The sequence below is a fragment of the Mustela nigripes genome, chromosome 1, assembly GCF_022355385.1.
Source record: "Mustela nigripes isolate SB6536 chromosome 1, MUSNIG.SB6536, whole genome shotgun sequence".
NCBI classification, from domain to species: Eukaryota; Metazoa; Chordata; class Mammalia; order Carnivora; family Mustelidae; genus Mustela; species Mustela nigripes.
This window is the reverse complement of record NC_081557.1, coordinates 133251433-133267871: the sequence shown is the minus strand read 5'-3', so window position 1 is coordinate 133267871 and position 16439 is coordinate 133251433. Positions and strand designations below refer to the sequence as shown.

Below are 16439 nucleotides of genomic sequence, written 5' to 3'. Positions count from 1 at the left end.
GAGAGCGAGAGAGAGCGTGCATGCCCAAGTTGGGGCAGAGGACATGACAGAGAGAGAGGGTGAAGCAGACTTCCACTGAGCAGGAAGCCCAATGCAGGGCTCTATTCCAGGCCCCTGAGATCATGATCTGAGCTGAAGGCAGGCGCCTAACCAACTAAGCTACCTAGGGGCCCTGCCCATAAACCCTTCTTGAAGAAATTTTTCCTTTCTCTACATCAGCTATTTCAAATTGTCTTCTGTCCTCAAAAACTTCCAAATCCTCAGAAATCTCAAGATAGGACCTCCCCTTTCTTTCAATAACAAATTTATGCAGATTCCCCTGACCCTTTCTTTCTCACACACACACACACACACACACACAGAGGCACACACACTTTAATTATTTCTCTCCTTTGACAATGGGAGAACTGTTCCTTTCCAACCGGAAGTTGTTTGTACCATAGTAACTCATTTAATCTCACATCCTGGAAGACCCCGTCTTTTCATCTTCCTCACTTTTTTACATGGATCTTCTGCTTCTCCCTCTCTTCTGTCTAATTCCATTAGCACTGAAACACATTCCCGAGCCACACTGTTAACAAATAAACCCACCAGAAATTTATACTTTTGTCCACCAACTACCTCTGTCTCTCCTCCTTTCTATGAACTTCTCAAAATAGTCAATAACATGTGCAATCTATATTTTCTTTCCTTTCATAATTTCTCAGCATATCTTGAATCTGGCTTCAATCTTTGTCACATACACCAAAATTGCTATTGGTAATGGTGCTAAATGTTCCCAGTTGCTAAATCAAAACGATACTTCCTCCTTCATGAGACATTTCTTTGCCCAGCTTCTATAACACCCCAGTCTCCTGGTTTTCCCCCAAAACCTCTAGAGGATTGTTTCCTTTTTTTTCTCTCTCTCTTCCTTGATCTTATTCACCATCTTGTATTACATTGCCACCCATAGGTTAATAATTCCCAATCAAATTTTGTTCTCTTTACTCATGTACTCTGGACCAGTATCTCAAATTGCCTTCAGACATCAATACCAGAGTTCCCTGTTGTAGAAGGTGTAAATCAAAATTAAGATTTTTTTCTCAAAACTTGTCCCCCCACTTGTGGCATGTGAGTTAATGGCACCTTCCATCCCACTGTTTGAATAAGAAATCTATAATCCTCTCTCTGCATCATCTCTTCAATTACTCAAAGATTTCTGTCCTAGCTTCTATCTGTTGTCCACTGTTGTCCATCTCAATGTCACTCATTTAGGCTTCTGTCATGTTTTTTTAATCTACTATCAGTTGTGTTCCTTAGTGGCAAGTGACAGAAATATTCTTTGGTCAACTTGAGTGCAAAGTGAATTATTGGTAGGAGTCGGCAATTCACAGAATGAGACCCAGAGTGTATGCTGGAGGCAAGACCAAAAGGCCAAAAAAAGGCTCATGTGTGACTACCACCATGACAGCTCAATAGCCCATGGCACAGCTTCCACCTCCCACCTCTGCACAGCCACCGCTGCTGCCCCCATACCCCATGCTGCTACATCTTTGCTATGACCAGAAACAAAAATGCTTTCTCCATGGAACCTGCCTCAAAGGCCAAAGATGGATGCATTATAACTGCCATGTGCCAAGACTTGTGCCCAGGCTCCAAGGAGCTAGGAAAGCAAATATTTGGAGATTCCACATTCCAATATAATAAGTAAATTTAGTTTCTCACTGAGGCACATAAGATGAGGAATTATCCAGAACTAATAAGGAGGCTCAGATGATGGGGATCCAAAGATAAAATAATGATAAATATACACCACCCCAAGAATAGAACACAAGCCTTCTCACCGACTTTCTTCTTTCATCTTGCCTTCCTCTTCCTCTGACTCAGCTCCTGAGCTAGGTTACAATCAGTTATCTTTCTAAAATGCGACTCTGGAGCACCTGGGTGGCTCAGTTGGCTAAGTATCTACCTTTGGCTCAGGTCATGATCTCAGGGTCCTGGGATCAAGACCCAAGTCCCCAGCTCAGCAGGGAGTCTCTTTGTCCCTCTCCCTCTGCCCTCCCCCTGCTCATGCTCACTCTCTCACTCTCTTACTCTCTCTCTCTCTCTCTCAAATAAATAAATAAAAACTTTTTTAAATAGCAAAAAAATAAAACAACTCTGGTGATGTTTCTCACATACTTAACAGTCTTCTTTGTCCTCTAGCTGCACCTAAGATAAAATTCAAGTTCTTCACATGGTTCCAGACCCTCTGACACCACTCCTGCTTTCTAACTTTTTCTCTGGTGATTTTCCCCATTTCCAGATACATTTCTGTTTCACTAAACCTCTCTAAGTCACCTGAGTCTGCCAGTACTCTCCCTAGGATCCAAAACTTTCTCTGTGCTTCTGCCAGTGTCCTCTTTACCTGCCTAACTCTTCTTCCTCCCTCACATACCATCCTATAGGCTTCAACTTCCATCAAATTTTTTCTTGATCCAAACCCTGTTATCCCTTCCAGGTGCTAACCTAGCACTTTGTTTCCTTACCATAGCACTTAACATACTAAATTATATATATATGCTCATTACTTATTTATATCACCCATAGACTAAATTCCATGAAGGCAGAAACCCATCTTTTTCAAAACTATACTTCCCAGGAGCCTGGGTGGCTCAGTCAGTTAAGTGGCTGCCTTTGGCTCAGAACATGATCCCAGGGTCCTGGAATCGAGCCCCATGTCAGGCTCCCTGCTCACTGGGGAGTCTGCTTCTCCCTCTGCTCCTCCCCACCTCCCCCAACTTGTGTGTTCTCTCTTGCTTGCTCCCTCTTTCTCTCTTGGAAAAAATAAATACAATCTCTTAAAAAAAAAAAAAGTGTATTTCTCCATTTCCTTCTCACACTAAGTTCAATGCAAAAAATTAATTTCTCTAAGACCAAAAACAAACAGACCAATAGCCTCTCTTCCAAAGAAAAATATATGTTGTAAGGAATGGAAATATGGTCTGTTTTACCTTCAGTATATAAACATACTTTTGGCCCAAGCCTCTCTCTCTTCTAATTTTCATGTCTTCTGAATTAATGCTGCCTGGTGATTTATATCCTCACACATTTTAAGAGTTGACCTTGACCTTGACTTCTAAACCATCTATCATGTTTCCTGACTGAAGGGTCAAATGTAATTAAGGGCTCTGTTCTGGGTGAAACCATCTGCCTTCTCAGGACAAACTATGAAAGACTTTGAAATAAGCAATAGAGAACTGATGCTTTTCCAATGGAATACTGGATGGGGTCTGGTAGACCTTCCAGGGTCATCTGATTCTAATGTGGTCTATGCCTTTTACTGTCTTTTATTAGGCAATTTTATTACCTTTGTAAATTGTAGAAATCAAATAACAATGCAAATTATACTTGAGCACAGATACACAAATACATTTTTTCCAGTAGAAATACTGTTAGTTTGTACTCTGTAGAAATGACTCCAAACATTACATTTTATTTCAAATTTATTAGTAAATTTATTTACTAGTTTCAAATTTATTAGTAAATTCGTTTTAGCATTCTTGATTGCGTATATACTCACATAATTATATATGTACATATATATTATACTTACATATATATTCATTTACTTTAGAATTTGCTTTGAAATAGTTGTACATCTTATCAGTTTCCTCATTAAGTAGTTAAATAAAATCTTGCATGAATGTTTATTTTGACACTTGCTATATTTGCCATGACTTTGCCCTTTTTTTTCTTCTTTTGTTGTGGCCAGAAACAAGCTCCCAACTTTTGACTACCAGTCCACAGATTTGGCTTCCCACTGAGAACCATAAGTACTCGAATACTAGTATGTGGTCTCTCCTTTCACCTTCATAAACTTCCAAGCTCCCACCCACATTTCTGGATTTTGAGTTTCAGTAAGCTTTGATCTTGAGGGAAAATGGCACATGAGAAGTGCAGAATGTCCTACTGTACTCTTAGTGCCTAATGCAGATATTTTCTTTTTAGATTATTCTGCGCTGGTTAGTAAAATACTTAATATTCACTCACAGGGAAAATAATAAATTAAAATGAGATAACAAACACAAGTATACTTGATGTTTCTTCCAACTTGAAGAATAGAGAAAAATGATTTTTCCATTTGTTCACTTTAATGTTTCTCCCAAACTGTAAATTAATAATACCATGACAACACACACGTATACACACACACCCATTACTACTAATGGCAACTCTCTCTACATTGTCTTTCAGAACACAAGAAGTAAATTGGTTTCCAGTGCCTCTGGCCTTTCTGTTGAGAGCAAACAAAGAGTATATGAAGACTATTGAACTATGTCAGAGACTTCCTCCCATGACTCGTTCTATGATTCCCTATCAGACATGCAGGAAGAAAGCAAGAATGCTGACTTCTTCCCTGAGCTATCTGCTTTTCTCAGCCAGGAAGAGATAAACAAGAGTCTTGACCTAGCCCGGAGAGCAATAGCCAGCTCTGAAACGGAAGATTGTGACTCAGAAAAGGAGATCTCACAGATTTTCAATACCTCTCCTATAAGTGTCTGTGAAAATCCTTCCCATAAGGAGACCAAATTTGGTGAGCCATCCTCCTTAGGAAGACCTCGTGATAACAGGCCAACACCTGTCCAACCTCTTCCAGAACAAACTGACCGTATCTCTTCACCTGCTTCAAAGAGGAAACCCGCCAAATCACCCCTGCTTGCCAGCCCCAGCTACATCCGGAGCCTCCAAAAAGCTGAAAAACGTGGTGCAAAAACTCCCAACACAAGTGTGAAGCCCAAACCAGCGTATCAAGGTAAGACTGGCCCACAGAGCCAGCTATGCGACAAGGCAGCTAATCTCATTGAGGAGCTGACATCCATATTTAAAGAAGCTGCAAAACCAAGAAATAGAAACCCGAATGGGGAGTCCTCGTCACCAGACAGTGGCTACTTGTCTCCTAAAAATCAGCGGTCAGCCCTGATGAGTGCCTCAGCCAGCCAGAGCCCCACTGGAGACCAACAGGAGACGGAAGCAGAGGTCAAGTTACCCGAAGCCCAGCATTGCTACCAGGCAGACCAGCACAAGGCAGTGCCATGCAGTAACATCTCTCACCCACAGCCCCAGAACGCATTCCACTTCCCCTCAGCTCCACGGTTCATCCAGAAGCTTCGGAGCCAAGAAGTGGCAGAAGGAAGCAGAGTTTACTTGGAGTGTAGAGTCACTGGAAACCCAACTCCTCGAGTCAGGTAAGAACTTTTTGTTATGAATAGCAAATGATTTGTGTTGACTTTTGGTTTTACTCTAATGTGGGATGAGAAGAGATTTCCTGTAGAGTTAGCCCTCTAGTGCCTGAAGTGGTGTTTTCAAATACCTGCAAGACAAAAGCATCCCAGAATTGCAAATACTAGTTGTGCTAGTTATCAAGGGTGGGATGCATTTGTTACCATGAACCATGTGCCCCTAAGGGGAAGGCAAAGGACCAGACAGGGATAGAGGAACACAAATGGGTTATTAAATAGGACTCTGGAATTAATAGCATCCAAGGAAACTTAAAATGTGCAACTGATTCATTAAAACACTGTGAAAATGTGTGCATCATTTGAATATGAGGTGCTGAAGGTGGTTGAAAGTGTGGTTAAAACTGGACATTGTTTGGCAGTATGGAGATGAAAGGCACGGGTGCACAGAGGCCAACCACAAGATTAACCCCCAAATACATACTCTGATCTAAGGACTGAGCTAAGTGGCCACATAGTCACTGAAAAAAGCACACCACACACCTTCAATGTGGTGCAACCAAGGAAACACATAAAGGTAAACCAAACTGAAACAATAAAGATAAAACAAACTGAAACAATACAGGTCTATTGCTTATACAAAGGCTCTGGACACTACAGCATGGGTATACCAAAAATAAAAAATTAATAATAATAATTATTATTATTACATTTACAACAATTACATGAGCACGAGGTTAGTTGGAGTCAATATACATATTACACAACCATGACCATTTTTATAGCTGGAGTTCTCCCTCCTTAACTGCAGATTTCATACTTTCTGTGCAAAAAAAAAAAAAAAAAAAAAAAAGGTTAAGAAAAGTGACCTGGGAGTCAGACTGCAGGGTTTCCAATCATGGCTCCACCTTTTACCAGTTGTGTCACCGAGTCAAGTTTCTTTGTGACTTAGTTTCTTCATCTGTCTAATGGGAATTAAAATAATGCTTACCTCATTCAATTTTATGATGATTAAGATAATGTGTGAAAAAATTAAACAGTGTCTTGCAGCTCGTGACTACAGCATTAGTATTACCTATAACTTTTATTATTTCTCATTTCTTAATTTTATATGCTAAAATGAAAATAACATTGCAAGCTGGATTATGCTATAAAAATAAGCCATACATTTATTTATTTTTAAAGTTTTGCTTTCATTAATGAAGGATGTTTTACTTGGGTTAAATAAATATTAAAAAGTAAATTCAAAATGACATACCAGATAAAGGGCTAGTATCCAAATTCTATAAAGAACTTATCAAACTCAACACCCAAAGAACAAATAATCCAATCAAGAAATGGGCAGAGGACATGAACGGGTGCAGCCACTCTGGAAAACAGCATGGAGGTTCCTCAAAATGTTGAAAATAGAACTGCCCTATGACCCAGCAATTGCACTACTGAGTATTTACCCTAAAGATACAAATGTAGTGATCCGAAGGGGCACCTGCACCCAAATGTTTATAGCAGCAATGTCCACAATAGCCAAACTATGGAAAGAACCTAGATTTCCATCACAGATGAATGGATAAAGAAGATGTGGTATATATACACAATGGAATACTATGCAGCCATTTAAAAAAATGAAATCTTGCCATTTGCGACAATGTGGATGCAACTGGAGGGTATTACGCTGAGCAAAATAAGTCAATCAGAGAAATAATTATCTTATGACCTCTCTGATTTGAGGAATTTGAGAGGCAGGGCAGGAGGTTTTGGGGTAGGGAAGGAAAAAATGAAACAAGATGAGATCAGGAGGGAGACAGAAGGTTCTTAATCTCACAAAGCAAACTGTAGGGAGGTATGGAGAGGGTGGTAGGGTTATGGACACCGAAGAGGATATGTGCTATGGTGAGTGCTGTGAAATGTATAAGCCTGATGATTCACATCTGTACCCCGGGGGTAAATAATACATTATGTTAATAAAAATAATTTTAAAAAAATAAAAATAATTTTTAAAAGCTGGGAGTATTGAAAAAGTAAATTCAAAATTGTGAAATTTGGAAAAATGGTAAACTAGACATCATTGGCTAAAAATTGCAATGCTGGTATATTCTTATTAATACAGCATTTCACAAGCCATGAACTTGACCTCTCACCTTACATCCACCTAGACACACTTTGCTAGAGTTGATCTCGCAGTTTATTGCTCACAAACATGAAGTAAGCATTAGCACTACTGGCTAAAAAATAGTGCAATTAAAGGCAGGGAATTTTTTTTCCTACTAATTTGTTCAACTAATTCCTCGAGTCAGTTTTTACAGTAATTTTGCTATATTTCTTTTAAGAAACTGACAGCAGGGGGCAGTCAAAAACTTCTTAATGGGTTCATTTCATTAAAGCTGTCCTAAATTCTCCATTTATATCTTTTCTATAAAGAACTTTTCTTATTATTTTGCCTATGATGGAAATGAAATTACGTGATTCTTTTGGATTCTGATTAGATTGTTTTTAACCCACTAATCTTGGGAACAAATAATTCTCTATGAGTGATACTTTCACATGTCATTCAAAACAGTTCCACAGGTTCTCATATGGCAGGACTCCGCTTACATTTACCTCCAAAATAAGCCCCTTTCAAATGTATTACTGTGACAAGTAAAAATACCATACCCTTTCAGAAATGATCCCAAAAAATCAGTTTAACATCAAAGGATTAATTCAGGTGAGCAGACGATAATTAATACATTAAAGTTCACTTAAACATTGAATAATTTGGGGGACATCAAATTCATACTTCTTCCTCCTTTCTTTTTACTGGGGTTGGGGGAGCATTAATTTGGTTGGTAATCAAAGAATTATTAACTAGTTTCCTCATGTCATCTCCTGGTCTACCAAAGTTCATGACCAATGTCCATGAGACATTACAAATTATGCCCTTCTAGAGTAATTAAGTCTTTGATGAAATATTCCATTGTTTAAAGTTAGATGGTCTTTTTTTTTTTAATCTTTTTGGAGTTCTTGTTTGTTTTTTGTTTTGTATTTTGACAGGGGAGTGTGCTGGATTTTCTTAATTTCTGTTTCAAAGATCTTGGTACTCTCTTTCATGCATTTGTAGATATAAACATATACCTAGGAACACTGAGTTCCTGTCCCACATGAGACATGAGGGTCTACAGAGATCATCTTCTTTGAAGGAAATTTCATACGAAGAAGAAAACCTTTAATAAAATGTATCCTACTGTGGGGCACTTTAGAGCCTGGCTTGACTAAGTCAGTCCCGGAGACTCTAAACCCAGAGATTATATGGATGTATTGATTGTTGGGCTACCTCCTAAGGTCCCAGAAGCAGGTAACAGGATCCTCAGAGAGCCCGGGATGTCAGGGGAACCCGAAGCAAGCAATAAGCGGAGGCCTGACAGATGCTGACTAGTAAGCATAGAGACATTCATTCAGTTATTGAGAAGTCAGCAGCTTTTGGACAGGGGGGTGAGATGTGGTACAACAGGCAATGGTAAGGTCCAGACTTACTTAAAAGGCCCGCATCACGGGAAAATATGGCAGCAGGTGTCAGCATCCAGATACAGCAGTCTGGAACACAGGGAAAAAGTTCAGCCCTTCAGGAGTTTAGTTAAGGAAAAAGCAAGGTTGTTACTCCAAAGGACAATAGGACAGGGACAGTTCAGAAGTAGAGACTCGGGTATGATTAAATGAGTCAGGACTTCAGTCCTGGGTCCAGAACAGGGAAACAAATTGTTAGACTGACAAGGCTGGGCTACTAAGCTGCTGGCCTGGAGCTTCTTAAATTTGGCCTAAATAGAAACCACTTTGGGGTGCCTGGGTGGCTCAGTGGGTTAAAGCCTCTGCCTTTGGCTAAAGTCATGATCCCAGGGTCCTGGGATCGAGCCCTGCATTGGGCTCTCTGCTCAGCAGGGAGCTCTCTCTCTGCCTGCCTCTCTGCCTACTTGTGATCTCTGTCTGTCAAATAAATAAATAAAATATTTTTTAAAAAAAGAAAAAAGATTTGTCTCCCTCCCAATCCCATCTTGTTTCATTGATTCTTCTCCTACCCACTTAAGCCCCCATGTTGCAGCACCACTTCCTCATATCAGGGAGGGAGACAAACCATAAGTGACTCTTAATCTCACAAAACAAACGAGGGTTGCTGGAGGGAGGGGGGTTGGGGGAAGGGGGGTGGGGTTATGGACATTGGGGAGGGTATGTGCTTCGGTGAGTGCTGTGAAGTGTGTAAACCTGGCGATTCACAGACCTGTACCCTTGGGGATAAAAATATGTGTTTATAAAAAATTTAAAAATTTAAAAAAAAAAAAAGAGAAACCACTTGGTCTGAGAACCTGGACATAGTGAAACTTAGATAAAGTGGCCCCAGCTAAAGGGAAGATTGGTGAAAACAGTAGGATCGAAGCCAGGCCAGTCATTTCAAGGCTTTTTTATTTCATCCTTCCACAGATATAACTGGCATAGATTCCAGTTATACCACAAAGAGGACTGGGGAAAAAAAATCTCTTTTCCTTCTTTATTCTTGCATTGTTCCAACAAAACCTCAACAAAAGAGAAAAAGGCTGATGGAAGAAAGCTTATGCATAGGAACTGAGGTCATATATAGTTTAGATACTACTCAAATTACACACAAATTATTTGTTAACAATTTGAATTATTACATTAAATAAAATCAAGTCATAATTTGCTAATTTTTCTGATTATGTCCCAGTATTTCATATTTCTCATGTACTACTTTATAACAGTATAAAAACATGTTCCCTTACATCATTCGCCTTGCCTGTTCCCTCCACTCTCAACTTTTGTGAGTTGGAGGAAAATTCATGAAGAATTTTAGTTCAAAGCTACCTTTAGTACTATAAAAATGAGATCTCATATTTTCACGTTATAGTTTTAAAAATATTTTATTATGGCAACCATATATTTCAAACCACTTAAATATAAGGAAACCAAGAAAACTAGGAAATTATTTGCCTAGGAACAGAAAAATTATTAATTAACCATAGAGACCATATAACCATATAACTCATGTCTTCTGATTCCTGATCAGGTACTGAGTGACCCAAGAGAAGATTTAGCCACTGTCACTGCTGCTTTGCTTGTTGTGCATGGCTTACTGACAAGTTCCAGAAATGGAGATGAGCAGAACTGCCATCTGGAATTCATATTCCAAATATCTTTAAAGAAAATGTTATCCTGATAATTTCCACAGTGTTTTTCTATGTTAACAAAACAAAACAAAACATGGCCATTCACAGTTATTCTCTTTCTTTGCCATAAGTTAATACTGCCAAGTAAGTCAATCACCATAAACCAAAAAATGTTTGGGCATGGAGGAAAGGCGATATTCTCCATCAAGTAACTACAAACAAAAGAAATTATTTCCACTTTACGATCAGAAGTCCAAACCATCTTCGTATTCAAATTGTATTGTGAGGTAAATGTGTATATACTCATAAGGGGGAAAAACACTTTTAAACATCCACTTATTGCAATAAAAGTGAATCCAGCAATAGTCCAAGCATATTTAATATTTTAAGTACAGTTACTCACATCTAATCATAAGATGCCTACTAGGTCATCATTATTAGCCTAGTAAAGTTTCAATCAATATATGTGATTAAAAGTAATTAAATTCATTGCTATTAAAATCAAAACCCAGTACCTTCAATGCTTCCAATTAGTTTACATTAGTAGAGACTTTGATCATCATCAAAAGCCAAAACAAGAGAATTATCCATACCAAATCTATGCAATGCTGTCTGTAGAAATTTCCATCTCCTCAAAAGAAAATAGAAACAAACCACCGATTCACTTTTCTTCCTAGTGGTATCAGTATATCCCAATTATTGACTATTTTGGTTTTGGAAAATGTGGCAACTGCACCACTAGCCAGTAGGTTACGACATGTAGTGCTTGTTAGGATCTAGATGGCTCGGGGCTCCTGAGTGACTCAGTCAGCTAAGCATCTGCCTTTGGCTCAGGTCATGATTCCAGGATCCAGGATCAAGCCCCATGTCATTGGGCTCCCTGCTCAGCAGGGAGTCTGTTTCCCAAACTCATCTCCCTTTGCACCACCACCCCCACAACTTGTGCACTCTCTCTTTCTCTTTTTCTCAAATAAATGGAAACAAAAAGAAGAAAAAGATCTTGATGGCTTAGTTCCAGGAGTATCGCTTGTTTTTGTTACAGAATATTGTCACAATGCAATACCAGATAGTACCATTAGATTATCAGTATGAAAAAGCAACCACACAAGTATTATTACAGCAACATGAAATGTAATTAGGTACAAATAATTTGGGAAGCAATTTTGTGATACCCAATAAAGTTAAAGGTGTACATACCCTAAACTAACCAATTGCGTACTTGACCTCTCTGCTTAGAGATCTAATAGGTTTATCAAATTTAATATATCCAAGACCGAACCTCTCGTTCTCCTCTCCTCCAAAAACCTTCTCTTTCCTAAATCTTTTCCATGTCAACAAGTGGCAATTCTCCTTCCAGCTGTTTAAGGGAAAAACCTTGGAGTCATCCTTGGCTACTCTTTTTCTCACATCTCACATCATCCAGTCCGGCCAGCAAATCCAGTTGGCTCAACCTTTAATATATCTAGAATCTGATCACTTTATAACAGCCCCACTAATCAGGCTCTCATCATTGGCTGGACCAAGCCATCATCATCTTCCCCTGGGATATTTGCATTAAGTTCCTAATCCGTCTCTTTGTTTCCATCCTTGCTCATTACACTCTATGTTAGCACCTAGCATGATTCTTTTTAATGAAATTGTGATCACAACACAATGCAAATCTTTCCAGTACCTTCTATCTCATTCAGAGTAAATTCTGTAGACCCTATAAACATTGGTAAGGCACCATCTCTCTGACTTCATCCCCTACTATGCTCCTGTTTGGTCCACTCCAGCCACAATGGTGTCCTTGCTGCACTCCTAACATGCAGATGTGTTCCTGTCTCAGGCCTGTGCACATGCTATTCCCTCTATGTAAAGTACTCTTCCTCCAGATGTATGTAGAATTAGATCCTTCATCTTCTTCATATATCTCCTCAAATGTCACCTTCAGAGTGTGGCCTTCCAAAACTACTTGATGTAAAAGAACAGGTCCTCCCCACCTTACTCTCTGTTCCAGTCATTTTGGTTTTCTCCACAGAACTTACCTGATACACTCTGCATTTTACTTGTTTAATTTTTTTCATTGTCTGTCTCCCTAAGTAAAATATAAAACCCTTGAATATAGGGACTACCATCTGATTCTTATTGCTGTATCCCTAGAGCCTAGAATGGTGCCTGGCACATAATAGGTGCTCAATAAATATGAACTAAATAAATAAATGAGTAAGTCTCACTCCTAGCTATATATCTGAAAGGAACTTTTGCTCCTGTGTACAAGGATGCATATATAAGAATGTGCATTATAGCATTGTTTCAAAATACTGTAAAGAACCTAAATACTAATCAAAAAGAAAATGGATACCTCTTTGACATAGTGATTTTATTGGCTTCGGATATATATCCAGAGTGGGATTGCTGGATCATATGGCAGCTCTCCTTTTAATTTTTTGAGTACCCTCCATACTATTTTCCATAGCATCTCTTCCAACTTAAATTCCCACCAGTATGTACAAAGATTCCCTTTTCCCTACATCCTCACCAGTGGTCATTATCTCTCGTCTTTTTGACAATAGCTATTTTAACACAACCTATGTGTCCATTGTCATATGAATAAAGAAAATGTGGCATGTGTATACTATGGAATATTGTTCAACTATGAAAAAGAAGGAAATTCAGCCACTTACAATAGGGATGGAACTTGAGGGCATTATCCTAAGTGAAACAAGCCAGAGAAAGGCAAACGCTGTATCGTCTCAGTTATATGTTGAAACTTTAAAAGGACAAACTCACAGGAGCAGAGCATAAAATGGTGGTTGCCAGGGGCTAGAGGACAGGGCAAATGGGGAGATGTGGGTCAAAGGATATGAATTTCCAGTTACAACTGAGTAAGTTTGAGGGAACTGATTAATGAAATTGTAGCCATAATTACAGTGAGCAATACCATATTGTATACTTCAAAACTGCTAAGAGAATAGATATTAACTGTTCTTACTATACACACAAAAAACTTACAATCATGTAAGATGATGGATATGTTAACTAATTTTATTGTGGTAATCACTTCGTAGTATATAAATGAATCACTTCAAACTTATACAGTGTTATATGTCTATTATGTCTCAGTAAGGCTGAAAAAAAGGAAAGAAAATGGATAAGTTGTGATTTATATTCATACAATGAATGAACTAGAGTTTCATGAATCAGTATGTCTGAAACTCACAAACATAATAGCAATCTAAAAAAAGTTGCAAAAACATGCATACAGATTGCATTAATAAATTAATCCATATGAAGTTAAAATTGCAAAACAGTCTTATTCCAGGTTTAAGGATATGACAAAAGCACAGAAGAATGTCTGAGAATGACAAATGCTGAATTCCAGACAACAATCACTGTTGAGATAAAGAGGAATGTAATTAGTAAGGAGTGCGCAGAGGGCATCCATTGCGCTTGCGTCATTTCACATCTTAAGACGGGTAGTAGAGACACAGATGCAAATAACGCTGATTTTATACTCACTGAAAAATAATGACTTTTTATTTTACTCTACTATCCCATTTATGTATCTGGTACATTCTGCAGCAATGTTTCTAATGAATGGCATGATTTCCTCTATAAATACCTCCTAGAAAATGAGTGGTAAGCAATACAAATTGGCTAAGTTAGGTGTTTGCCCTCATGAGTTCAATTTTCAGAGTTGTCTCAGTTACGTTTTAGAGCTTTAAAACTTTTTCTCATTTTAAATTAATGGTGTTCTTAATAGAATGGTATATATGTACTCAGTCTTCTGCCAAAGATCTTTTATGGTATAGTGTACCCAATTTATTGAATGCAGAGATTAGAAAAGTGTGTTTATGAGTCTCTCATTGCTAGGACAAAATGCCTGCATTTAGACACACACAAACATGCTCACACACGTGGTACCTTTTCAGAAGTAGTGAAAAATCTGAAGATTAATAAAAGTTGCATATGCATATCTCACCAACCCAATTACCTTCCCCATATCATCACATCTGGCAAATAGGAGAAAGTAAAATGGGGCAAAATCCAAAGGAAACAATACCAGTTAATGTTATAGGTTCCTATTTTTCTTATTCTTTTATCATTTCCTTTGATTTATTTCTAAGTCTCTTAATTTTTTTTTCTTTTTCTGTACATTTGCATTGACTTGAAAAGCTAATAAGTCTTTTATATTTTACAGAGGATAAAAGTGTTCCCTAGGACTTCAAAATACCATTGAACTAGAAACCAAAGGAGATTAAACAGCAGAGTAGTGCCTTTATTTTCACTAAAATGAAGAAATAAACTAATCTCTGATCCCCTCTCACAGGTGCTTTTAGTGAGTTAATAAATTAAGGTGATATGACCTAGCATGCTATTTTAGTCCTGTTTCCTATCCTTTCCATTCTTTCTCAAAACCTATTTCTATCCAGTATCTACCCACTTGTAATTCCCACATGAAAAATGACCTCTGCCTGTACAATGCTTTAACTGCCCAAAGACCATCATTAATCCAAATATTGAATCTGTTTCTGTAGACCAGTGAGTGAAATGGGATAGCTCTGTACCAATGAACCCAGAAAATAATTGCCTCTGTTTTTTGTGGGGTTTTTTAAGGTTTTATTTATTTATTTGACAGAAAGCGAGAGAGATAGCGAGAGCAGGAACACAACCAGGGGAGTGGGAGAGGGAAAACGGGTTTCCCACCAAGCAGGGAGCCCGATGTAGGGCGATGTGGGGCTCGATCCCAGGACCCTGGGATCATGACCTGAGCCGAAGGCAGATGCTTAACAACTGAGCCACCCAGGTGCTCCAATATTGTTTCTGTTTTGTGGAGTTGTTGTTTAATGATTTGAACATTACAGAGTGACAGCAACTTCCCTATCATCTGTTCTTGGCCAAACCATGACACTGTGATGCTGTGACAGGCCAGTACATAATGCTACTCATATGGATAGCTCAGTAAATCAAGAAGCAAACTGATTAAAAACAAAACAAAACAAAACAAAAAAACAGCAAACTGATACTCAAGGCAAATATAGAGTATTAGTTAGGAATCTGAATTGGTTATAACAGCCTTTCGCATATAATCATGAAATAGTAGCAGCCAAATCAGACAGTAGCATTTGTTAGAAAAATTGATTTCATCATTTTAATTTACATCTCCATGGCCAAGTTTCTGGATTTAACAAGAAAACCAATCAATAAACAAACATCAACATAAATTTTCCCAGGAAATAAAGGTGGTCAGAGATCCCTCTAGAATTTAAAAAAAAATAATGCTTGTGCATTACAAAAAAAAAGATGCTTGTAGAACAAACAGCAAAAGCGTTTAGTGGCTAACCATATAGATTCTGAAGCAAGAGTGTGAATCTTGCCTCTATCACTTATCAGTCCAGTCACCGTCAAGTTATTTCACCTTTCTATGCCTCAGTTTCCTTGTCAGTAAAATGAGAATAATAAAACTACTTACCTCTAGTGTTACTATGAGTGTTAAGTCATTTAACACAAGGAAAGTGTTAGAACTCTGCTAGCACATAGTAATAGCTTAATAAATATTAAGGTATTATTTGGAAGTTACTTAATATTATTATAAAGTGTTTAGTTTTATCATTTATTGTCATTGATTTAGTATACACTCCCTATACTCTACCATCTCAAAAATCTTTGAACCTGTTCCCTTTCTTTAAAATCTTCATGCTTCAGCTCTTTTTTGCATTGCTATGCATTCCCAGTGCATTGGTATAAGGTTTGTAGAGAAGGGACTCTTCAACTTTATAGGCTAAACACAATTTAAAAGGAATACAGTATGTGTTTCTGATCCTGTTTGGACAGTGAGTCTTAAATTTGTATTTCAAGGCCAGAATCAATACCTAGGCTGCCATGAGGTGTTGAAATATTGCCCCCTGGTCTCGTTGTCATTGTCTAGTAACTTTTACCTCACTTGGCCTTCTGTTCCTTCACAGCCTCAGGGGAGGGGACCAATGCCAAAGATTTCCTTTCCATTTCCACCCCTCCCTCCTATAACTAATCATCTCCCCATCCTCTATTCCTAAGCCTCAAAGCTGTGAAGGTCAGCCTTATTGTGGACTACCAACTACTTGGAAAG

At 38.3% G+C, this 16439-nt stretch overlaps 1 protein-coding gene across 1 annotated transcript in view; it reads left to right on the top strand.

Annotated features, from left to right (window-relative positions):
* Window positions 1-4296: 4296 nt before the first annotated feature.
* The window catches only part of PALLD (palladin, cytoskeletal associated protein), a 388884-nt gene continuing 376741 nt past the window's right edge, over window positions 4297-16439 (top strand). Inside the window, exon 1 of the mRNA XM_059374195.1 lies at window positions 4297-5207. Within this exon, the coding sequence (XP_059230178.1) occupies window positions 4297-5207 (911 nt within the window). The remainder of the gene's footprint in view (window positions 5208-16439) is intronic.